The sequence below is a fragment of the Bombus bifarius genome, unplaced genomic scaffold (assembly GCF_011952205.1).
Source record: "Bombus bifarius isolate JDL3187 unplaced genomic scaffold, Bbif_JDL3187 scf7180000008199, whole genome shotgun sequence".
Lineage (NCBI taxonomy): Eukaryota > Metazoa > Arthropoda > Insecta > Hymenoptera > Apidae > Bombus > Bombus bifarius.
Window position 1 is genome coordinate 740,116 of NW_022884505.1, and position 23,407 is coordinate 763,522.

Genomic DNA, 23,407 nt, shown 5'->3' on the forward strand with positions numbered 1-23,407 from the left:
TGTATTTATTACGTACGTACGTACGGTCTTGCGTAACTTTATTAACAAAGAAATACGTTCGTACAAAGCTTCATATATTTACAACAAATATTTATAAACTTTTGATCGATTCTTCGAGTTGAGCCAGAGATTCTTTAGCAACGATACCTATTTGACCTTCCGGTGTGTCCGGTGGTTCTAAGCATAAAATTAATGCCGCTTCTTTCAAAATGTTGGCAGCCTCTATCATTTTTGATTTTAGGGCAGCTTCGTCGATCACTCCAGCGTTCCATTGCGTTTTAGCGATAAAAAGTAAAGGCGCATGGAGCTCATAAAGTGTCATTCCTTTATCGGTAAAAGCAAAATATTAATAACAATCGTTAATAAAACATCATCCATTAACAGAAGTTCATTATTGTTTAATTGACATTTGGCGTAGATATCTCAGGAAATAAAGTGCGTTATCATTGAAAGTACAGTAACAAATGGTAGATAATTATAAATCCTTTACCTCTTATACGAGAATAGCCAGGTTCTATGACGTCCAAGACCTGAAGTAACAGCCTGCAAATATCGATTTTATGTTCTAATACGACGTCAGGCAAATCATCTAGGAGGTACTCGTCCACGCGGCCATACATCTGTGTCAACGAATGTCTGAAAAAGCGAAGTTCCTGGATTATTTCAATCTTCTAAATCCTCTTACCACGGTTTTAACATTACCGACAAAATAGGTATCAAAATTTGTATCTATTGAGAGACAGCTTTGTGGATTTGCCAATTGAGATTTCAGCATAATTTATACACAATAAGCGGATAATTCTTCCCATTCATACAGTATACGCACGAAACTTTACACACAGACGTAAATTTACCACGTGTCACCATACATCATCATACATTTCAATCTCCACGTGTATTCTTACAATCGCCTCTCAATGGTAATCGATATAATAATATAAATATTTTATCTGTCTCTATCTCGGTCGACTCTCGATCGTTTGTTATCTACACCGCATAATCTGATAAACACTTATCACGCATATGAATTACCATATTAATAAGATTATATTTACCTGAGCATCGTAAGGAAACCATGTCGAGGATGTAAAACAGAACGATATTTTTTCACCACTGTTTCCCTTTCCTGAATGGCATCAGCTCCATCAGCACCGCTAATGGTCTCTACTGCATCCACTTCTGCTTGTATGATATGCAACACTTTTCGAACGGCTGATCCCGATGTCGTAAATTCACAATGCGTACATTTCCATGAACTTTCTGGATCTATAACATAAATTTAATTGGAAATTGCGATTACGGTTAATCGTATTCTTAATTGTATGCGGATCAGTCGATATCGTTAGCGAGGCAGTCATACGAGATATTTTTACCCAGAGAATCTAAAGATAACACAATTCCGTTATCGCACTTGTTGCACTTCAACGATGACACATGCGTTCCAAGTTCAGTGGGATCTGAACATCTTGGACAGGCACAGGCGAAATATTTTCCTTCGAGAAGATGTTCTCTTCTCAATAGCGTAGGAAGTAACGAATGTGTGTAACTTCCGTAAAGTTCTCCACCGGCAGGAATTTTGAGGGTGGTACGTAATCGTACTCTGTGAACAGAGTAAAAGTTCTTTAGATACTTTTTATCAAGTAACTTGGCGATCTGTTACTGAATTTAAGCAATTATCATTTTACCTATAATCAGTTGGTGAAATGCTGTGGCATGTATTAGAGATACACGAATGATTCATTAGAGCCACTGTTGGATACAGTGCTCTCGCGCTACACCCTTTCGCTGTTCGAATCTCGAAAGTATTGATTTCTAGAATTCCACAGGCTGTATGAATTTGTTCTTCCGAGAATCTGCGACGAAACAAAACGAAACATAGGTCGATGATAAAATTACTTATTTCTCTCGCGAGATTGACGAGTAATTACCTGTCTAATTTCAGTTGTTTTCTTATATAGTCCACTATATTAATCTGATTTGATTGCCAATGTTTCTTTTGACTTCTTATTTTATTGTGAGCCTCCATGTCCTTTATCTCATTGTTCCACCTTTCAGGATTTCTCTCCGATTCTAGAAGCAATCTTAACGGAGTTATACATTCCAATTGCGGCACTCCATTTTCGTTTGCTTCTTCCAGAGCAGCCTGCACGTTAAACTTCTCCTTGGCTTGTACGAATACCTACAAATAAGATACGTGAGTATCATAGTTTGTCGTTCGATGCGTAGCATAAAAGCGAATCATATTTCTAAATCACACGTCTTTTAACATCTTCACACTTTCATTTTCCGCTTTTAACACCTTCTTTTCTCTCTTATATCCTACGAAGTATGCAAGTTGACAATGTATTATTAGCGAAGGCTTCACAATTGATTGCAACATACGAAAATTATTTGCAAATAAGCGTTAATCGCATAAAGTGGAAGATAGTTTTGCTGTTTTTATATTCTCCTGATTTCTACCTGACATTCATAGTCCTTGTGTTGCGGTTGGTTTTCGCATTCTTCTGAACATACAGGCCAACCGCATTTTGAACAAAGAGGTTTAGCGCTTAACGATGGAGGCCATGTTGCATAACAGGAAAGACACAAAGGGTATGTGAATGCCTTTGGTCCAACTACAAAAGGCATTTCTGTGACAATTTCTTCCCCTGCTTCCAACTCTTTGCTGGCGACCATGTACCTGAGAAAAAGTATTTTAAAGATTTACCAAACAGTGTTCATTTCATTCGTAATATAGTCGATTAAGAAGAAGAAAAATACTTTCTTACCTTCCCACTTTGTCATTCTGAAGAATTTTGTATGTCGCCGTGCTTTTCCCCGTTGGCGTCGATTCCCCCTAATGAACAACATTATTATTTTTAAAGCTGTAGCTTTGTATTATTGAGAAATTGACTCGTGATTGAAAATTGTAGATTGTTATTTTCATTTTTAACGTAAATACGCAGCAGAATCATTTTTGTGCAATAAATGTAACGCGGAAAGCAACATCACTGTACATGCTGTATAGAAGCTTGCGTATGCAAACAAATCAATTCGGTACATCGATTTCGTAAGACCAGTACATAAGTTTGTATTATAGACTATTTGCTTGTTATTTTTTACTAGTGTGCAACAAACGATCAGTGAAAACTTCGTTTATTATAGAAGTATGACGCAAAATTTGGATATATTAAATGCAAATGCAGTTTAAATATGCTAAACGCAATATGTTCAGCATGAGCTTTCCATTAACGATAAAATTATAGTCAAGTCGCAATATTTTATACTCTATAGTATATTGTTAGCGGGTTTATGCGGGCAAATAAAACAATAAAATTAAATATTTTATAATCTACAGTATGCTGTTAGCGGGTTTATGCGGGCAAATAAAACAATAAAATTAATTTACAACAAGAACATTCGGCATGAACGGAACAGATTTTATTAATTTATGATACATACCAAGCTTTTTTGTGACATGGTTGATCAACGATCGATCAATATTAATACTGAAATAATTTCCTCAAGTTCGCTTGTATTGTACGCCTCTTTCGGGTTCGAACCGAATTGCACGATCTGCTAAAGAAGAAGGATACAAACAGACTGAAAATTAATTTTGCACAGACGTTTATATATATATATATTGGCTTTAATAAAAATATACTATCCACGAAGAGACTGCCAAGATATGATCTAGATCGTTCACCATCGTCTTTCGGGAAGAGTCTCAGTTCGCGTAGAAATGGTAGTTACACACTCTGCGTCGAGCAACTATTCTATTTTGGGAACCGAAAATGTCCAGTTTTAATTACTTCGACAGTTTCACGAAATGGTCAAAAAATGAGACTGGTCTTTTTTATGACTATTCATCTAATAACCATATAAATAATTATGTACATTTCGCTATTTTCTTCGCTGTATCTTCAGTACCTTTTTCATGTGACAGAAGATTACGGATGAGTAACTTTTTGAAATGAAAATTTAGGAATAATAGATAGTTTTGACCAACTATTTTAATATACAATTACCTTTATATATTGAAGTTTGAAAGAAGTTCTATTAACTTCGCGCCCTACTTCCTTTTTTGTATTCAGGATTCTTCTTCTGTATATTGACAACTAGTTATAATCTAATTTTCTTACGAGATTGATCAACAGTTTCTTTACGTGTGCAATTGACTTGATTGAGGTTGCTTCCTACTGAAAATTGCCCATTGGAATTCCAGATTTTCAACAAAGAAAAAGTTCATTTAGTAGGAAAAAAAGGAAATTATAATTGGAGAAATTTCAAAAATTTTTCCATTTGTTCAGTACATTAATCCAAACTTTTTAAAGTTTGAAATATAATATCCTACTATAATTAAAGAGTTTGATATATATCGTTTATTTACATAATATATAAATACCATTTATACAGTGCATTTAAAATTAACATAGTCAATTAGAGAGACGTATATGGTTTTTAGTAATAAGCGTATGCTTGATAGCAGTATGAATTAAATATGTATTTAGTATACTATTCGACAATACTTTTTCCTTTATATATCTTTATCTTTTACTCAACGCTCAATAAACAGTACCGGGTGATCAGGATATGTGCAAGATCCACGCCTATGAGGGTGATCTTCAAGGTTACATAATATGTAGAAAGTAAATCAATATAGAGATTAAATTGCTGAATGTATTTTGTTTAATAAAAGAGGAACATTCTCCTATTTGTATAAATTAATTTTATTCTATGTATGTTATTAAAATTTTCACATAAAAATAGTGTCTAGCTTATTTGGAAGTTATTCTGCGCATGCGCAAGCACAGTTGCGCGAAGGTTCCGTCTTCCTCTCCCGATTCGCATATCGTCTCACGTACGCAATTAAGGGACAACGAGACGAAGTCTTGCAGTTTTCTGCACTTGCGTCTTATAACATAGAACATACGTAAGTACCAACGAATACCATTATTTATACATCCTAGATCTAAATTAGATTCCTTATTCATACACACAGATTACGTGAAAATTTGCAAGAAAAATTAAATATTTGTAAAGCCGGCATGAGTTGCTAGTCATGTCGCTGGACTGTCGTTTGGCAGTGTTAAAAACCATTTCTATCAATTTTGTAAACTCATATGAATTTAAACGCTTTATCTTTCCTTTGTGATTTAACCAATAACGTTTTTTTCATTAAACAAGTATATTTTCGGGTGTGATAATGTAAAATTCAATTCAATTTTGAGAATTAGAAATTGCTGGTTTACACCTTATGTAATACCAAGACAGGTCAATATCACTCCATTTTTCCTCTGTATTATTGTTAAATTAATTACATATTGTTACTTAGTGTATTTTCTTTTTTTCGTTTTTCTTAATATTGGCATTATTAGCCCCGTAATTCATTATTTACAATAAAATTTCTGTCAGAAAGTATATACATAGTTAATTTGATATTCATTTTTCTCGCATATGTATTAAATATTACGAAATGCATTAAATAATTTTCAAGGAAAATTGCAACTCCTACGCTATATGTAGCTAGCAATTTTTCATTAACTGAATCTCATTCTTTATTTATTTTGTAATTGAAAAATATACTTGTAAGTTAATTATGACTGACACATCATTTATTGATTGTGAGATAATAACTTGAATTTTTCGATTACTTATCATTCAGATTAGAGATTATTGTCATTTTAGCGCTTTAATGCTAAGCATATTTAAATGTATAATTTAGAAAAATATATTTTTAAAATTCAATATTTTTTTTTATTTATGAATGAAAATGTCCTACTTACACTTTTCTTTAAATAAAGTAAATATTTGGATTTTATATGCATACATTATATAAATTTATGTTATTGTTAATTGGCAAATAAATGTAGTGTACCTCTTTAATGTTTTTGCATAGATCATGGCTCCACCAGCATATAGTGATTTAGGCAAAAGTGCTCGTGACTTATTTTCCAGTGGATATCATTTTGGTCTAATCAAATTGGATGTGAAAACAAAAACTAAGTCTGGTGTAGAATTCTCTAGTGGTGGGGTATCTAATCAAGATAGTGGAAAAGTATTTGGTACTTTAGAAACCAAATATAGTATTGATGACTATGGATTGAAATTTAGTGAAAAGTGGAATACTGATAATACACTTGCTACTGATGTTACTTTTGCCGACAAATTGCTCAAAGGTCTTACCCTTGGCTATGGCTGTACTTTCTCTCCACAAACAGGGTAAAATATATCATTTAATTTTATCTGCATCTTATAGTTTACTTATCCCTGCTTTGCATGTACCTAAAATAAATAGTTTTGAAAAATATGTGATTGTTTTGTATTGTAGGACCAAGACTGGAAAACTGAAGACATCTTACAAACATGAGAATGTATCAGCCAATGCTGATTTTGATCTTAGTCTTTCTGCTGGTCCTTTGGTAAATGCATCAGCTGTTGTAGGATACCAAGGTAAGAAAAAGATGGCATGTATATACTTTTAGTTTATGGCATATATTTATATTATTTTTATTATTATGTAATATTGTATCATTTCTTTTTTTAGTATTGAACTTGAAAAGTTAAATATTGTTCAGATATTTAATAGTTATTATATTGTTGTCCTTATGTGATTTCTTGTAATTCCATTCAAGTCCTTCCCCTTTACATTCCCAGTATCCTGTTATTCCAGAAAGAATGATGTAAGATTATGTTATAGTAAAACAGAATAGATTAAATTTACTAGGTTATAAAATACTACGATGAAATTGTAGGTTGGTTGGCTGGATATCAAGCTTGTTTTGATACACAAAGAAACAAGCTTACAAAGAATAACTTTGCACTTGGATATACCGCATCTGACTTTACTCTTCACGCAGCAGTGTATGTATAATCGTTATAAATATTCACGAGAAAGAATAATTTGATAAAATTTTCTTCATTTTTTAATATTCTGTTTTTTTAGGAACAATGGCTGTGACTTTAGTGGCCTCATTTATCACAAAGTGAAACCAGAACTAGAAGGCGCAATTAATCTGGAGTGGAATTCAAGCAACAATGTGACACAATTTGGAATTGCTACAAAATATAATCTTGACTCAGATGCATCTATCAGAGCTAAAGTTAATTCTAATCTTCAAATTGGTTTAGGATATCAACAAAAGTTACGTGATGGTAAGTGATGTTTAATTCGTGCAAAATGTTACTCTAAGGAAGGGACTTTTGGTAGAGTAACAATATTATATTTGATTTTACATTTCTCATCAGTTGTCATAATATATCCATTAAATCATTGTACTTTACTGATTATGTTGATTATCTACTTACATATTTGATTTACATATTTATATTATCATATCTGATATTTGACTTACATATTCTTTAATATATTTAGGTGTAACTCTGACACTTTCTACAAATATTGATGGAAAGAACTTTGGCTCTGGTGGTCACAAGATTGGTCTTGCATTAGACCTACAAGCTTAAATATGAATCAGACACAAAAGGATTAGATCACTCAAAAGGTCTTTTCATGGCCTTTGTGTCATAAAGACAGTATCACAGTACATGCTTCAAAGTATTGCCTATAACATATAGATAGGTTTATCCCAAAATAGATGCCACATATAATACGTATAAACATGGTATGGTAACAATATCTTATCATGAACAATACGGTTTACAAATTCTTAACCAAAATAGAAGTGTTCTATTTTTTCCTCTATAATTCTCTCATATTTGATATGGTGCAGCCTTTTACCAGTTCCTGATGAACATGCAGTCTATTAAAATCAAATGTTAATTATTCTGAACTTAATTATAAAAAATATACTCATGGAGTAATGTTGATTGCAAATACGTATAAAATTAAATTAGGAAGAAAATGTGTTTAAGCATTTCTGGAAATATATTTTTCAACTCAGTAGTAAATGTTACCAAGTTACAAAGTAACTATAAATTCAGTGATTGATTTCAAAATAACACAGTATGATGCTGCACATACATTTTTGTAGCTACACAAATAATATTAATGACCGAATTTATTGTAAAAATACCTGCACTTAATATTATATTAAATAAATAGCTACGTACAGGGACTTGAGATTAAATGATGTCAAATATCAAGTACAGTTACTTTTCATTTGCAGAATGAGATAACATTCATTCCTATCTATATAATCAATATAAAACAATACTGCCAGCGTGATTATTTTAGGATTGAAACAAATTGAGAAATACATATTTGGTTACGAAGATTCCAATAATTTAGTCCGGCATCTTATATAAAGATTTCACATTTTTTAAATAGTACATAGTAATAAATACTTTTAGTTATAAATAATTCCACAGTCTTGTCTTATGTAGCACTTATAATGCATAAGAGGTTTGTACTCATACAATTTTATTTTCCCATACATCAACAGTTGTTAAATATTCAGCCAAATCTGGATCAAGCTTTGATTAGTTCATAAAATAAAGAAAATTTTATTTTATGTGCAGTGTGAATGCTTTATTTACATGAGATAATTACAATATTCCCTTTACTGGAATATGCTTGCGTGAAGTTCATAACAGTCATAGATGAATATTAAACAAATGACTTTTAAGTGTGCTTAATCAATAAAAATTTATCCGTATTTTATACTTATTTTAATGTTAAGTTTTCGTAAATAATAAAGTAGCTATAATGACAAAAACCAATTGTTAAATATTTCATAAATTTTGGTATTTTTATTTGTATTATGAAAAATCAAAATTTATTTATTGATCATATAAAAATTGATTTTATGCGTATTAACAGAAATTAACGAGCATGATATATTTTACATTACTCGCAATGCATAAGCATCACTGTAGAATTATAACAATCTTTATTGCCTCCAAATTTTTAGTTGTGTATGTATCAAATGTTTATCTAATGTTCCTGTTCCAGTTTCTGTGTATGTTTATTTGATATTAAAAAAATTTATATTAATGCACCATCTGATCTTCCATTGCTTTTGCTATCCATTCTGGTTCAGTTTGAGCAATTTTTTCTATTATTTGGTTTACTTGATAGCAAAGTGATTGTATTTGTTTATCCCACGTTGGTAAAGTTTCGCGTGCTACACAAGAAAATAAGTTATTGATAGAAAATATTTGTATTAAATCCATAAGACTGAATTATTAATTAACTATAACTGATTGCTCTAAACTTACTTTCAAAATGTACAATGGAATCAATTTGATCGATGTACCCATTCATTCGACCTTCTGTAATCATTTGGCTAGCAATTTTTTCTGCTTTCGTTGGTGGAATTTCTAACAAAGCACCCAATTCTTCGAAAGTTATGTTATTGTACAATTTACTAGCAGATAATAAGTTATGTTCTATAACGGCACGGTCAAGAATAGTGGATCCTAATCCATCAATTGTACTTGCTTTCTGATGAGGTTGTAATAAGGCTTCAAATTCTTGCAACTCGGAACGCCGAATAATGCGATCCAAATACATTTTTTCAAGAATTGAGTAAGCGGGAAGTTGTTGACAACGCTCGTCTTTAAATAATGTAGCTAACATACGACTTCTTTGTTGACCTAATATTAATGCAAAGCTTATACATTGTTTTTAAAACAATTAAAGAATATGAAACAAATACTTGCCTGCAGAAGCTAATACTGTACAAATTAATGCATTCCTAAGTGCAGTCATACGTTCATCTTCATGTATAATAGATCTGTATGATAATTCATTGTATCTTTGTGCTGCTTCTATAAACTTTCTTCTATAATCTAATACTCTAGCATAACAAACTTTATAGTATATTTGTAACTGTTCATTTTTCGACTCAGCCTAAAAAAACCACAAAATAAATTTGTTTTTAAAGGTATATATACTACTTAGGTAAATTTGAATACTATATACTTGTAAAAGAGATGCCCTATTGATGAATGCTTCGGCCTGCACTGGATCATCGTCTTCCAAGTACAATCGTGCTATTTTAAGATAAGTTTCAAGTTTGTAGTCAACCGTATAGTGCCTGCGTAAACATAATAATTATATCTAACAATCTGGAATTGATAGTACATAACAATGATTTTTCTATTTACTTCTGTCCTGTTTCTAGTGGTATCCCAACTAAAACATTAGCTGCTTCTCTCCAATTTTGATTACGTTCATAAATTTTTGCCAAGTGTTGTCTTATACTAGCAACTTGTTCTTCAAATGAGATTACTCTTGGTTGCATCTAAAACATTAGCAAGCAACTCCTTATTATATTTCAATTAATATATATTATAACAAAATTTACCTTGTCTAATGTATAATGCGAAATAGCCATCGACACTTCATCAGGTAAAAGTAATAATCGATTACTGACATCCGTTAAAACTTGTCTTGAGATGACCAAACTTACATATTCATGTACAACTGCAAGACAAAAAGCATCCATTATTACGTTACTAAGAAACCATTGGAAACAATATCATATTACAAAATGCAGACTAGAATTATCTACAAATTGGAGAAAAAAGTTGTGTTGATATTTAAGAACATTTATATAAAAACGTAGTTATGTAAATAACCATGAGGATATGACGTTTAATCTAATAAATTGTATATACAGAGACATGAACATGTAACGATTTGATACATATATGTTATATATTTATAAGTAATTAATAGTATCAGATAATTGGAAGATATATTTCTGTATATTATAAGAAAAATCTAACGTACTTGCTTCAATGAATATCTTCAAAGCATCCATCGCCTCTTCGCTGGACGATAACAGTATTGAGTCCAAAATCGCTCGATACCTGTAAGTATCACCATTTGTACGGAATATTCCAAAAATATACTTTTGATCCTACTTAACGAGCTTACTTCTCCGCCTGATCTTTATGAGAGCCCCCGGCATACAGTAAATTCGTGAGCTGTTGACGTACAGAAGATACCGTCACCACCATCTTTTCTACATGAATAACCAAAAATGACTTTTGCGCCTATTGCGATCATGAACTATGGACGGAAGCTACTAGAAGTACAGTAGGGAATAAATAGAAATAGATTTCACTGAATGTTATAACAATAAAATGCAAATTATTACAATAAGTAACAATTAAAATTTTTATATATTATAATTTTAATGAAATATATAAATTTTATTTGTATATAAACATAAATCATGTAATAATAGTTTTTGTGTTACGTATTTTCCTACAACTTGTTATATCTTGTACTTTATATGTATTGCCGATTCTTATTTATTTAACAATATATGTTATTATCAGATTATTAAAATTAAATAATTATAAAGATATGTACATCGTAATACAATTTGAGATGGCGCTTTATAGAACATTACTGAGATCAGTTAACACACTTTGCATGAATAATTCATGATTGAATAGAATACAATTAATGTGGACTCGCTTATACTTATAAATTTGGTTTAATATTTCGTGTTCCATAATTTAAAAAGTTGATGTATTTAATTTGAATAGGGTTAGTATAATACTTCTTACTCTGTATTCGATTAAAATAAATATAAATCATCAGTTTCATATCTAAACAAAATTAGTACACGTGTTTAAGTTATATATTAATTTAAAAATTGTAGGTAACTGAAATACTGGTAGAAAAATGATCAATTATATAATGTAATTCGTAAATTTTTAAAGATATTTGTTGATTACTTTATTCTATTTCATACGTGTCGTAAACCTGTATAAGCTGTACTTAGTTACAGCTACAATTTCTATGAAATTTAATGTATGCTAATGTGTACAGAAATGCAATTTTATTATTCATTTGCAATTTTAATCTCTCATTAGTCCCATCATACCTAGCCGACAAAATGATAAATTAATGAATCAGATTCCGTTATACTTGAAATCCAAATTGATATATTGTTATAATACTTATTCTTTCTCAAGTAAATTATGTATAAATATTGGAAGTAAGATTATAATCGTAAACAGAAAATATTTTTACAAAAAGAATGCATTTAAATGTTATCTGATTATCTATCCTGTTTTTTTCAGTGATTATATAAAAATAAGCTACGTAAGAGATATTTGAATTCAATATATATTTATATTTTAAAGATCTATTTTTGATAATTAGGAGTAATTGATAAGCAACATTAATACATATATTTTTACTATACAGAAGTAGCTCTCTCTAATATTCGAGTAATTTCATTACTTGATTAGACGGTCATTAACTATCAAATTAGTATTGTGTTTCGCTATCGCAACATAAGAATATACGTGTATTTTTTAAGTACAGAATTCATTTGATATTAACGTTAATAACTAAGTTACTGTATAAATAAAAGGGTAGACTTTCATTCCTTTATTTAAGAAATAAAATTTGTAGAAATTTATAGACAGAAACATTATAGTTATAACAATATACAACTTTTCGTGAAATATTTTACATTCAAAATATTCAAGTTTTTGGAACACTTGGTTTTTTATTGGCCTAAGAGGGCGCTAAAGGGCTGACGTGTTTTTAGCCGCGGAAGGGTGAAAATGGCGAAATCGAAATTTGCAAAGTGCGCGAAAATATTGGTTGTTTTTGACGTAATATTCGATTGATAAAGTAAAACGTTTACTTTTGTTGAATTACATATAAGAAAAAATATAACTCTATAGTAACAGTGAACTTGTCATTCTCGTTTCTCTTTGAAATTTTAATACTAAACGACCTTTGGGTCTGTTTGTACACAGCGGTGCGTAGTGCACTGTGGGACAGCAATGGTGGGCGCGTGATTTTGAACAAATTCGAGGTATTAAAGGAACACCCAGGTATGTATTATAAGAACGATTAATTTATTTAGGAAAAAGTTTAAGTGAAATTTAAATACTTGACGAGCATATAAGAGACATTGTTGTATTATTTGTTAAAATTAAAATAAGTTTCGTGGCACGCCCCCACCCAGCACTGTATGTACCTGATATGAAATGATAACTTATAGGTTAAGTTGAATTTTGTGCGATTATAAGGCGAATATTTAGGAAAAGTTCCTTTTTTATTACCATTTGAAATATTAAGTGTTTAATTTTTCTTCGTACATTAATGTCGATTTGCTGTGAAATCATTAAAACTATTAAAATACTTGGAGAAATTCAGTTCGTGGAAAATGGCGCGTTCAAGTAATAAATGGCGCTAATGTTCCTAAGTAGACTATCCTTCGAATTTTTCTTCATTATTCAAATTTTATTGTTCGAATTTTCGAAAATTCGAATTATACTCGGTCTTTATATTGTCGGACGTGCTTGTAGGTAATCCTACTGCCCTTAGTAGTTATAAAAGGCACATCTACATCTTAAAGATTTGAATTTTTGAATTTTTAAATCGTCGTCGATTCGTTTCGTTTTTAAGTCAATTCATAAATCGTTTTATATTTTTCCGTTGGTTTACAATATTTCTTTCTGTGTATTGTCTAACAACGTTTCGAGCTTTATAATATAAACGATTTACATTCTATGAATTTCTAACCTGTGTATCCATCAAATACATGTTTATGATGAAAGATACAGACATCTGGAAAACCTTTTTAACTTAGATAAAGTTATTTTAAATATAAATAAGTGATATGATGACATGATATTAAATATTGCTAAAATTGTTTATAGTTTATAATTTGATATTTTATACTAGCATATAGACCTATGCTTAGGAATCTTTGTATCGTATGTTTTGTTTCCGTACTCAGTTATGTAATTAATGTCTTGGTTTTATTATATATTTAAGATTTTTACGAGAATGATAATTTTAAGAAATTATATATTATATGTCTATATGGCTTTCTTGATTATAATTGTTGTTATGTAGTTGATTATGTAGTTTGTTACAAATCTGTATATAATCCTACATTACATATTATATGTAAAAAGAAATAATCTAAAAAGATAATATCAATACAAATTAAATGAAGTACATTATTGGTATACTTATTTTCATTTAAAATATATAAGTTTCTACAGTAAGTAACATTTTGTATAGGGACGTAATCATGTCTATAAATAAAGGACAAAATGCTAGAGCATTGGTTGAACCATTAGCTCTTGATTCACGTACACTTGGTGATGGAGACTTGAGTGCACTGAGTCTATCGCATAATAACGAACAATATTCATCCAATGACTTTGAAGCATTTGCAAATATTCAAGCTGAGTTAGAATGCATGAATGCTGAAGAAGTTATGACAACGGATGAAGAGCATATAATAATTGGACGTAATATTGAGACTGAAACGATTGTACCTGATGTGGAAATGACTGAAGTTTCTGAACAAGCTCAAGAGGAACATATTATCTATACAACAGCAAATCAAAATAATCAAAATATTGTATTTCAAACGAAACCAACGTTACAAAGGCTTCCTACATCTACAGTACAGGTACACAGTATATAATACTTATGTTGGTTATATATTATTATTTGTTTATTATTTTAATAGGTAAAGTCAAATGTTGGTCAAGTTACGCAAAGTCAGTCTATTATGATAGTCTCTCCAGCTGGTGGTCAAGGTACTAGCCAAATCTTAAAAATTTCACACCCGTCAACAGCATCGGCTGGTCAATTACAATCATTAGCTCAGACTCTCATAACGGCAAAATCTGCTGATGGTAATATAGTTCAGTTAAGATCTGCACAACCTAGTAAGCCTGTAATGGCAACTAGTCATTCAGGAAATATCACATTAGGAAATGTACAGAATGCAAAAACAGCTCAGTCTGCTATAAAACGTACTGCACAGAGTACCTCTCAAAATCGAAATGTAAGATTATTCGTGATATAATATTCGTTATTTTTACTGTATTTAGGATTGAAACATTTATTAAGCTTCCCTTTTTACCATGATTTTAGGTATATACAAAAATGATACTAGCTGGAAATCAAGCACCATCAGGTCAACAAGTTCTTATAGCAAGTTCCCAAAATGAAAATCAACAAACACAAGCAATAAAATTTTTAAACAATAGTTCGTCAAGTCAAGATGTTACAAGTCCAACAAAAACTATAACATTAGCACAAGCACAACAAATGGGATTACTTTCCACTAACAAAGTTCAACATATTTTGCCCTCAACACCACAGAAACAAGTGAGTATAAAGAAAAAAGTAAGTATTATCTTCTTATTATTTTTATGAAAAGGAAGAATTAAAAATCTTCCAATCAATAAATAACTAAGATGTAAGATCTTTCAGAAATAATTAATTCGTGTTTATTTTTGTTAAAGGGAATAATTGTAAATAAACTAGTGCAATCATCAAGTTCTCAACCCTCTAAAATGACTATAGTTCCAAGTAATACAATCAAATCGCCAACAAAGATATTACCTGCCCCTACAGTAAACACACAAGTTAAAGCTTCGACAATTTCAAATCAGCAATCAACATTTTCCTCTTCTAATAAATCATCTGTCCAACAAAGTCCACAGAAAGTGATTATACGACAGGTTAGTTGTATGCATGTGATGCATATTTTTAATATAATTTTAATATTTTTTAAATATCTCTATGCTAATTATAAAATATTTTGATAGAGTTCTTTAAAACCCGGAACTGTCCTTGGAAGTGGACAAGTTATTAGAATACCAGCAAATCAAAACATTGTTACTGGATCTAATCAAGTACATCAAATACAAATGCCTGGCAGACAAGTAATATTTTTTTCATAAAATCAAAACATTGCAATATTTTTCTTTGCATTAATATTTAAAGCTTAAATATCTTAAATATACAATACTTTTCAAGGTGCAATATGTAAGATTAGTTAGTACTCCATCATCAGGTACTACAAATGTTGTTACTGTGGGTAAAACGAAATCACAAACAACTTTACAAACTGTTGGTGTTGGCCAAAAAATAGGAGGTCAACAACAGATTGTTAAGGTTTGTAAAAATAGAATATATAATCATCGAAAAATACTAGAAAATTTACTTATATACATCATGTCTTTTTTTTGCAAACAAAATGCAGGTAGTTCCATTAAATACTAGCAATCAACCATTAAGGACAGTTGCACCTAAGGCTACATTAACAGGAAGTGGGCAAAGATTATTAATTCCAGCAACTGCAACAGTAGCCAACCAATCAAAAAATGCAGTTGCTATCCCAGCATCTGCTTTAAGTCAATTAGCATCTGGGCAAGCTGTTCTTTCAACAAATTCGAATGTGGGAAATATTGTAGTTTTACCAGCCCAATATATTCAGCAACAGGTTTAGTATATTTCTTTCATTAGAATATTCGTGATATGCATAGAATAATATTATTTATCTCTTATAGCCAGCAGACGATGTAAAATTGAAATCTCAACAAGCAACATCTGGTTTACTAGGTAATTCACAAAATTTGCAGACTTCAACAGGGACTTTATCTGTGGGATCTGTTATAGAAAGTAAAAGCTCTCAAAGATCATATACCAGTGTTGAGCCAAATGGTATTCGGCCGAGAAAACCATGCAATTGCACTAAATCACAATGTCTTAAATTGTAAGTATAACATAAGACTGTAAACTAATTCACATAATTTTTGAATATATAATATCATTGTTATGATTGTACTTTTAAAAACTGAACATCAGGTATTGCTTTTCATTTTTTTATTTTGTTGTAAAGTGACAGTCCACAATAGATGTTATATTACGTTTTTAATTAGAAGATTGTTTTGTGATGTAAGAAATATTTGATTTTCACATTAATACATCATTATTTTAATTGCGTTTTAATAAATGAAAGCAATAAGTCGTAAATATGTTTTGCTGCAGATATTGTGACTGCTTTGCGAATGGAGAATTTTGTCATATGTGCAACTGTAATAACTGTTCTAATAATCTTGGAAATGAAGAGGAAAGACAACGTGCTATTAAGTCCTGTTTGGAGCGTAATCCAAATGCTTTTCGTCCAAAAATTGGCAAAGGTCGTGAAACTGGCGATGATATACGTAGACATAACAAAGGTTGCAACTGTAAACGAAGTGGATGTTTAAAGAATTATTGTGAATGTTACGAGGTATAATAAATGGCCATAAACATAAATGTTTTTAAAAATAATAAAATATTTTCGCTAAAATATTTTTTATTTTACTAGGCTAAGATTCCTTGTTCTGCTAATTGTAAATGTATAGGGTGTCGTAATGTAGAAGAACCGAATTTAGAGAAGAAATCTTTAAAAGACCTAGCTGAAGCAGCCGAAGTAAGAACTGCACAACTTACGCTAAATAAGACAAAATTACAATTATCGGAAATGGCTTTTAGGCCACCCGCTACATCAAATACTGGTGCAAGGTATGTTTAAGAAATACTGGAAAGAAAGGAAAAGATAGAAATATTACGAATTACATGCTTGTGATACATATTTTACAGGCAGCCATTTAATTTTTTGACTGATAAAGTAGTACAAATAACGTGTGAGTGCTTAATGGCGCAAGCTGATGAAGCAGAACGTAACATGTTTGATGATGAAACATCACAAAGACTTATAATCGAGGAATTTGGTCGCTGCCTCAAGGAAATCATAGAATCAGCACACAAAGCTGAAGCTACCTAGCAGGTACATTCTAAGGAAAAATATAATGTTCAAAATGTTCGAAGTTTGCGGACCTATCCTGAAGTCACAAAATTGAAGATGTTAGTTATTGGTACTTCTTAATTTGATAATTGGTCATACTAACTATATATAAGTGTTACATACCAAAGATAATGGTGAAAGGTATTAAAATGTTATACATTCAACCGTTTTCTAATTTTGTCTTACTAACATATGAGAGGTTTCTTTTATAATGATAAATTGCACTTTCGAAGTTATAGATATGTTTATCATAACATAGCGAGTGCTCAGTTATGTGTGGTTAAAAAGTCTATTACTAAATTATTTTTATTTTCATTGAGAATTTGATAAAAATAATATAAAATTAGTTGTTATTTTATCATGTAATATATCAAGAATATAAAAGCAAGTTTAGAAATAATAGAAATAGAACGGTTGAATGAAATTTTACATGAAAATTTGTAACACAAATATATAAGATAACAAAAAATATTTATATATTTGTCAATTACATTTTAAAAAGATTTTATTGGAAATTAAAGCAAGAGGCTAAAGTAGTAAGAAGTATCTGTACATTGAATGTTCTATACTTTGTATCTAAATTTGAATTTCTAATTAATTAATTCCTGATTAGCATAAAAGTTCAGATGTTTTAATGAAAAGAAATGCATGTATTCATAGAATATTGGATGATGGATGGAGTTTTATGGAATAGCGAAAACACTCGATTTTTTATCGCTAGGCAATGTGATTAATGAGCTCAAAATTAAATGCGTTTAACCTAATGGTTTATATTATTTAAGATTTCCATATTGCATGTTAATTTAATATATTTATCTTAAATCGAAAAATTGATTTTTCTTGGTTAATTTCAGAATAGCTTGGTGTATATATGTTAGTTTAAAAGTTTACAAAAGAGAAACGCTAATTTTCAATGAAATTGAATTTGTTTATAATCGTTATCATTATCAAAAATATTTGAAAAACTTACGTTATTTGTAAAAGTAAAAGTTACTCCAGTTATTTCTGAATAATGTTGTATTTTTATGATTTTTTCTTTATCGATGTTCTTCGTCTATAGCTAATATTAACAGATTTTTTAAAAGGAGGTTGGGAAATTTTCTTTCATTGAGTTACGTTTGTGCATTTTATAATTAGCATACTTTTGAAGAAAATATATTAGGACATTTCCGTACGTTTTCTTACGATATGTAATATCGCACAACTTCTAACAATTCTAAAATAAAAGTTTTTCATTATGTGTTGCAATAAATTGTCTCTTTGAATTTAATTATTATTGTATATTATTTAATATGAGGAATTATTTAAATAATTAATGACAGAGCATTACAGTGAATTAAGATATTGAGAATGCAATTGTCTAATATATAAATTAAAGATTTAATAGGTACAGATAAATGGATATTTCTCATTGTGTGTTGACTTTATTCATCACTGCAGTAGTAATAATATCTGTCTGCCATTAGAGGTGATTAAAGTATAACTTTTATGTAGCAGATTAATATAAAATATAGAGAGTTTATATATTATATATATGGAATAGTGTAAGAACAAGTGTAATATAGGTACAGATACATATAAATACATATATATTCATAAAATTCATACTTCAAATGATAATGTTTATTTTAAGTATATAAATTGTACAGATTCATAATATAATAAGATAAAAATTGTGTGAATAGAAATTGAGACATTTATTTAGATGTCTCAAAAGAAAATTACGGTAATGAAAAATTAATCGTATGTTTCTACTTGTTACATGTCATTTGTATAACAGATTAAATATAGAAATATAAATTTAAAATTAACATTACAAATTTTGCAAATGATGCTGATACATATATATAAGAAACTACTACTATGTACAGATAATATTTGTATATCTACGTATATCTTTATAATTTGTCCTCTGTACATAGGGAGAAAAAATCTGATATCATAGAGTTTAATAAATAATTTATTCCTTTAACTTAGGAAAATTTATTTAAATGAATAAATAATTTCATGATCACATTGTACAATTAATATGTAAAAAGTTTTAATTGATTTAAAAATTCCAATATAATGTAAATAGATAATACATAAATTGTAATGATATTATATGTTATTTGATATCAGATTTTTCATGATGGTGGTTTAAATAATGTTAAAGTATATGTATGAAGATAATGTATGTATATACATGTCAGACACATGTACCTTTCAATAAATCTTACGTTTACATAGCAAGCATTGAATTATATACAAAAAGTTTACATTATACATAAAAATACGTGTATTTATTTCTATTTTAAGTACTTATTAAAATTTCACTATTTTTTTAGTCTTTTTATTATCTTTTTCATCTATGCTATTTATGTCCCCTCCTAGGGATTCTAAATTACCATTTGCAATTGTATTTACTGTAATGGTATTTTCTTCCTTTCCTTTGATCAAATCCGGACAGTCCTTCTTCAAATGTGTAACATCTCCACAAATTTTACAAGCTCCTCCTTGAGGATAAATTCCTTTAGGATTATCAGGGCATTGTTTAGCAATGTGCCCTTGTTCGCGACAAATGAAACAAGTTGCATATCTGAATTCCATTGGCTTAGCTACTTTACACTCGAAATGAGTATGTTCTGTTGATCCACATTTAAAACAGATTCCAGTTCCTGCTTGTTCTGATCCAAGTTCAGGACAATCAGATAAATTATGTCCAGATTTACGACAATGAAAACATACACATTTTCTAATTCTAGCTAGTGCTTTTTCAGCTTTTCTCCTTTCCAGTTTCATTGCTGCATTTATTTCTTTTTGTGGAATACCTACAAAATGACGAAAATGATTAAAAAATGTTTAATATACCATTATAAAAAGTTTACTAATACAATGTACCTTTCATGATCATTTTCTGTTTTAAATCACTTAGTCTATCTGCATCTTCTTTTTTGACTGGAAACCCGTCAAATTTCACAATTTCTAATTCTACACCATTAATGGTTATTTTCGAAGGGGCTACATCTGGCTTTCTTCTTTTGTGTTCCTTATCATCCCGAATTTTAGGTGGTTTCCTCTTCCTTTTCTGATTGTCAATCTTTTTCATACCAAACTTATTTGGAATATTCTTGAAGTTCTGTGATTTAACTGGAAAGTTTGTATTAAAACTTTTTTGTGGTTTATTAATTTCTTTATTTCCGTTCTTGTTATTATTTGTATTTTCTGGTTCAATACTATCATTGTTATCATTTTCTGTGGTTTTGGATACACTTTCATTCAAATTTCTTTTCTTCATATTGCGTTTTTGGCGTTTGGAAGGTATATCATTTTCATTTTGTGATTCATTCATATTGATTACTGCATCAATATTATTTTCCTTAATTTCTAATGTATTGCGTTTATCTTTTTTTCTTTTCTTATCGTTACTTGTATTATATTGATATACATCTTCTTGGTGTTCCTTACTGTTTATTTCTGCTGCAGGATTATCTTTGCTAATAGTCTTTTGCTTTTTCTGTACTTTATGCATCATTACATTATGTTTTGTTTTAGAATTGTTTGGAAATTCTGCCCATGAACTATTAGCATTTTCAACATTATTAGTAGTAGTTGTATTTTGTGTGTCACCCAGCAATTCTTTAACAGTTTTTGTTTCTCCAATAGATTCTTCTTTTTTTGATAAATTTTCAATTAATTGTTGTTTCATTACATGCCATGGTGTAGCTTCATTGGGTATTCTTTCATTTGAAGCTTTTGAACCTTTAGCTCTTGCATATCGAGTCATGATTTAAAAATGTTGAAAGCCTTTACGGTTTTAAATAATTAAAAGTTACCAGTTTGATTACTATTGTTAATGTTTATTCGTAAATGAACAATATTGGTTTTAAAATACGTACTTTTACAGTTTTTAAAAATTGTAATATAGACGTAATTATAGTATTTTATCAAATAAATTTAGCAAACTGCCTTACCGTTTATTCGGGTATGTTATTATTAACAATTATAAAACAGTTATAAACATTTAATGTTTAAAATTCACTGTAATAAATTTCAAAACAATAACCCAGTATGTATTTCTTACCTTCGTCACGCGTGACATAACCTTATTTTCTAACACGTGAATGCAGATAAACGAAGTTATTGGTTACTGGTTGAATCGATTGTTTGAGTATGATCTGTTACCACGATTGTTCGATAGATCAATAAAGTATTTGAAAATACAAATTTTTTGTATTTTTTAAAAATAAATTACTCTTCCATTTATATTTATTCCTTGATGCTTATATTGTTGTAAAAATTAATCAATTATAGAGTACTTCTTAGTACAGCTAACTATGGTATAAATGAAAACAGACAAGGATTCGGTAGAAAGGAAATAAGATGACGATGGTCATATGCTTAGGTACCTTTTATTCGTTTTGAAAGTTTCACATATACACGTTAATTGTTAACGACATAATAAACAATGACATATAGACATTAGAATCTGAGTAGATGCCCATATCACGGACCATTGCGAGAAAAAGATGTTTCGTAATACATATCACGTAATAATTATCATTATAGTGACCATATATATATGTAACAATATTTATAGACATATACAGACGAATTTTATGTGTGTATCTGTGTTTTACATAATATTTATATTTATATATTTATAATCATATTTATATATATATATATTTATACGTTGTAACACCGATATGTCATTTTAGGCATGGATTTTCCGTGTGCGTGTGTACGTGTGTATGTGTATGTATCCTTTGCGATAGAATCCTTCTTTCTCATTCGTATTTCAATTTCACACGAACTTCGTATGGCTCTTACACAGATTAATTATCTACTCTTAATCAAAGAGGAAATAACATATAGGTATCTAGGTAGTAATGTGTCCGTACATATAATCTATCGTACGTGTATCCTATGCTTGTAAAATTATTATTTGTACGTGTGTATATGCTTGCATGTCTCTCGCGTGTATGTGATATTTACCAGCGTACACAGTAATTATAAGTTGGGGAAATTTAAATGATTCTTTGAGAGGTAACGAAGCGGACAATATAAGAGAGCACCGAGATAGATACAAGTAAAGATATCCACCGAAGTTCAATGAAAACAGAGAGAAAGAGAGAGGAAGAGGAAGAGAGAGAGAGAGAGAGAGAGAGAGAGAGAGAGAGAGAGAGAGAAAGAGAGAGAGACAGAAAGACAGACGGACAGAGACAGAGACAGAGAAAAGCTCCGTTCTTGAAGTTGTTTATACGAACAAATCCTTTCTTGACATTGTGTATTTGTTCTCCGTTTTTACTTGCACTTTCCCTTTCGTTTCGTTAAACTGACGCTTTTTTAATTTACGTTTACATGCGTGTATACGCATCTCTGTATGTATCATGTGTACGCCAAAGAAAGGTTTTCAGAGTATTACGCGCTATAATTGAAATAAATATATGTATGTATATATATTTATATTATGTATAATATGGCTATGCCGTGAACGGCTCGTCGGCTGCGCCTGCAACGACTCCATCACTGTAAGACACTGTACAAAAATACCGCTTATAATAATTAGTAATAATAACAACGCAGCCGGCGAGACTAAAACCTACGGCCATCAGAGATATGTCTCGACATGGTTCTTTGGGTGTCTCCGACGCGAATACGCGCAAGCGACTAGCCCGTTTCATCGTTCTACGATCACCTAAAGGGATATGTTTCACTATGTGAGTCAGGAGTCCCTTGGTTTTTCTTTTGATAATATGTCAATGAAGAAGATAGTACAATTAGGAAGAAATCTATGATCCGTCGATATCATGTAGCAAGTTCTAGTAAAAAGTTTTTGAGAAAGTCGCGAATATATAAGGTACTGTTGATAGGTAAAATGAAACAAGAGACCGATA

The 23,407-nt window shown here is 30.1% G+C and overlaps 5 protein-coding genes across 6 annotated transcripts; 2 read left to right on the plus strand and 3 right to left on the minus strand.

Moving 5' to 3' along the window:
• Positions 1 to 24: 24 nt before the first annotated feature.
• Positions 25 to 3,598, minus strand: LOC117210265 (SET domain-containing protein SmydA-8-like). Its single transcript, XM_033453097.1, has 9 exons — positions 3,442 to 3,598; positions 2,769 to 2,836; positions 2,461 to 2,680; positions 1,929 to 2,179; positions 1,686 to 1,853; positions 1,374 to 1,600; positions 1,056 to 1,266; positions 491 to 636; positions 25 to 324 (listed from the first exon to the last, which is right to left on the minus strand). The coding sequence occupies exons 1-9, from the start codon at positions 3,457 to 3,459 to the stop codon at positions 92 to 94; spliced, it is 1,542 nt and encodes a 513-aa protein (XP_033308988.1). The 5' UTR covers positions 3,460 to 3,598; the 3' UTR covers positions 25 to 91.
• Positions 3,599 to 4,773: 1,175 nt separating this feature from the next.
• Positions 4,774 to 8,453, plus strand: LOC117210273 (voltage-dependent anion-selective channel-like). Its single transcript, XM_033453122.1, has 6 exons — positions 4,774 to 4,912; positions 5,879 to 6,201; positions 6,311 to 6,432; positions 6,735 to 6,843; positions 6,926 to 7,134; positions 7,355 to 8,453. The coding sequence occupies exons 2-6, from the start codon at positions 5,882 to 5,884 to the stop codon at positions 7,444 to 7,446; spliced, it is 852 nt and encodes a 283-aa protein (XP_033309013.1). The 5' UTR covers positions 4,774 to 4,912; positions 5,879 to 5,881; the 3' UTR covers positions 7,447 to 8,453.
• On the minus strand, positions 6,456 to 10,985 carry LOC117210269 (COP9 signalosome complex subunit 4). Its single transcript, XM_033453103.1, has 9 exons — positions 10,826 to 10,985; positions 10,679 to 10,758; positions 10,251 to 10,369; positions 10,051 to 10,187; positions 9,866 to 9,980; positions 9,604 to 9,793; positions 9,160 to 9,537; positions 8,941 to 9,065; positions 6,456 to 6,640 (listed from the first exon to the last, which is right to left on the minus strand). Exons 1-9 carry the CDS (start codon positions 10,906 to 10,908, stop codon positions 6,572 to 6,574), a joined length of 1,296 nt encoding a protein of 431 aa, XP_033308994.1. The 5' UTR covers positions 10,909 to 10,985; the 3' UTR covers positions 6,456 to 6,571.
• A 1,458-nt stretch (positions 10,986 to 12,443) lies between these two features.
• On the plus strand, positions 12,444 to 19,500 carry LOC117210258 (protein lin-54 homolog). Of its 2 annotated transcripts, none has more exons than XM_033453083.1 (12): positions 12,444 to 12,753; positions 13,955 to 14,351; positions 14,412 to 14,732; positions 14,822 to 15,076; positions 15,196 to 15,414; positions 15,502 to 15,618; positions 15,713 to 15,850; positions 15,939 to 16,178; positions 16,246 to 16,451; positions 16,727 to 16,970; positions 17,049 to 17,245; positions 17,324 to 19,500. In XM_033453083.1, the coding sequence occupies exons 2-12, from the start codon at positions 13,965 to 13,967 to the stop codon at positions 17,505 to 17,507; spliced, it is 2,508 nt and encodes an 835-aa protein (XP_033308974.1). In that variant the 5' UTR covers positions 12,444 to 12,753; positions 13,955 to 13,964; the 3' UTR covers positions 17,508 to 19,500. The 2 variants fall into 2 exon arrangements, with proteins under 2 accessions (XP_033308974.1, XP_033308975.1); XM_033453084.1 differs by having other exon boundaries at positions 14,822 to 15,058.
• Positions 19,259 to 21,668, minus strand: LOC117210268 (GATA zinc finger domain-containing protein 8-like). Its single transcript, XM_033453102.1, has 2 exons — positions 20,409 to 21,668; positions 19,259 to 20,338 (listed from the first exon to the last, which is right to left on the minus strand). Exons 1-2 carry the CDS (start codon positions 21,292 to 21,294, stop codon positions 19,833 to 19,835), a joined length of 1,392 nt encoding a protein of 463 aa, XP_033308993.1. The 5' UTR covers positions 21,295 to 21,668; the 3' UTR covers positions 19,259 to 19,832.
• Between the last annotated feature and the right edge of the window lie 1,739 nt (positions 21,669 to 23,407).

Excerpts from the sequence above, each read along its gene's own strand:
- LOC117210265 (XM_033453097.1), bottom strand. Across the intron at positions 1,854-1,928 it reads AAACAACTGAAATTAGACAG|ATTCTCGGAAGAACAAATTC; the intron begins GTAATTACTCGT and ends GTTTCGTCGCAG. Across the intron at positions 1,601-1,685 it reads ATTTCACCAACTGATTATAG|AGTACGATTACGTACCACCC; the intron begins GTAAAATGATAA and ends CTCTGTTCACAG.
- LOC117210273 (XM_033453122.1), top strand. The coding sequence starts at position 5,882 with ATGGCTCCACCAGCATATAGTGATTTAGGCAAAAGTGCTCGTGACTTA. Across the intron at positions 6,433-6,734 it reads AGCTGTTGTAGGATACCAAG|GTTGGTTGGCTGGATATCAA; the intron begins GTAAGAAAAAGA and ends ATGAAATTGTAG. Across the intron at positions 6,844-6,925 it reads TTTACTCTTCACGCAGCAGT|GAACAATGGCTGTGACTTTA; the intron begins GTATGTATAATC and ends CTGTTTTTTTAG.
- LOC117210269 (XM_033453103.1), bottom strand. The coding sequence starts at position 10,908 with ATGGTGGTGACGGTATCTTCTGTACGTCAACAGCTCACGAATTTACTG. Across the intron at positions 10,188-10,250 it reads CGCATTATACATTAGACAAG|ATGCAACCAAGAGTAATCTC; the intron begins GTAAATTTTGTT and ends CTAATGTTTTAG. Across the intron at positions 9,066-9,159 it reads TTCCATTGTACATTTTGAAA|CACGCGAAACTTTACCAACG; the intron begins GTAAGTTTAGAG and ends TTTCTTGTGTAG.
- LOC117210258 (XM_033453083.1), top strand. The coding sequence starts at position 13,965 with ATGTCTATAAATAAAGGACAAAATGCTAGAGCATTGGTTGAACCATTA. Across the intron at positions 16,179-16,245 it reads CCCAATATATTCAGCAACAG|CCAGCAGACGATGTAAAATT; the intron begins GTTTAGTATATT and ends TATCTCTTATAG. Across the intron at positions 17,246-17,323 it reads ACATCAAATACTGGTGCAAG|GCAGCCATTTAATTTTTTGA; the intron begins GTATGTTTAAGA and ends CATATTTTACAG.
- LOC117210268 (XM_033453102.1), bottom strand. The coding sequence starts at position 21,294 with ATGACTCGATATGCAAGAGCTAAAGGTTCAAAAGCTTCAAATGAAAGA. Across the intron at positions 20,339-20,408 it reads ACAGAAAATGATCATGAAAG|GTATTCCACAAAAAGAAATA; the intron begins GTACATTGTATT and ends GTCATTTTGTAG.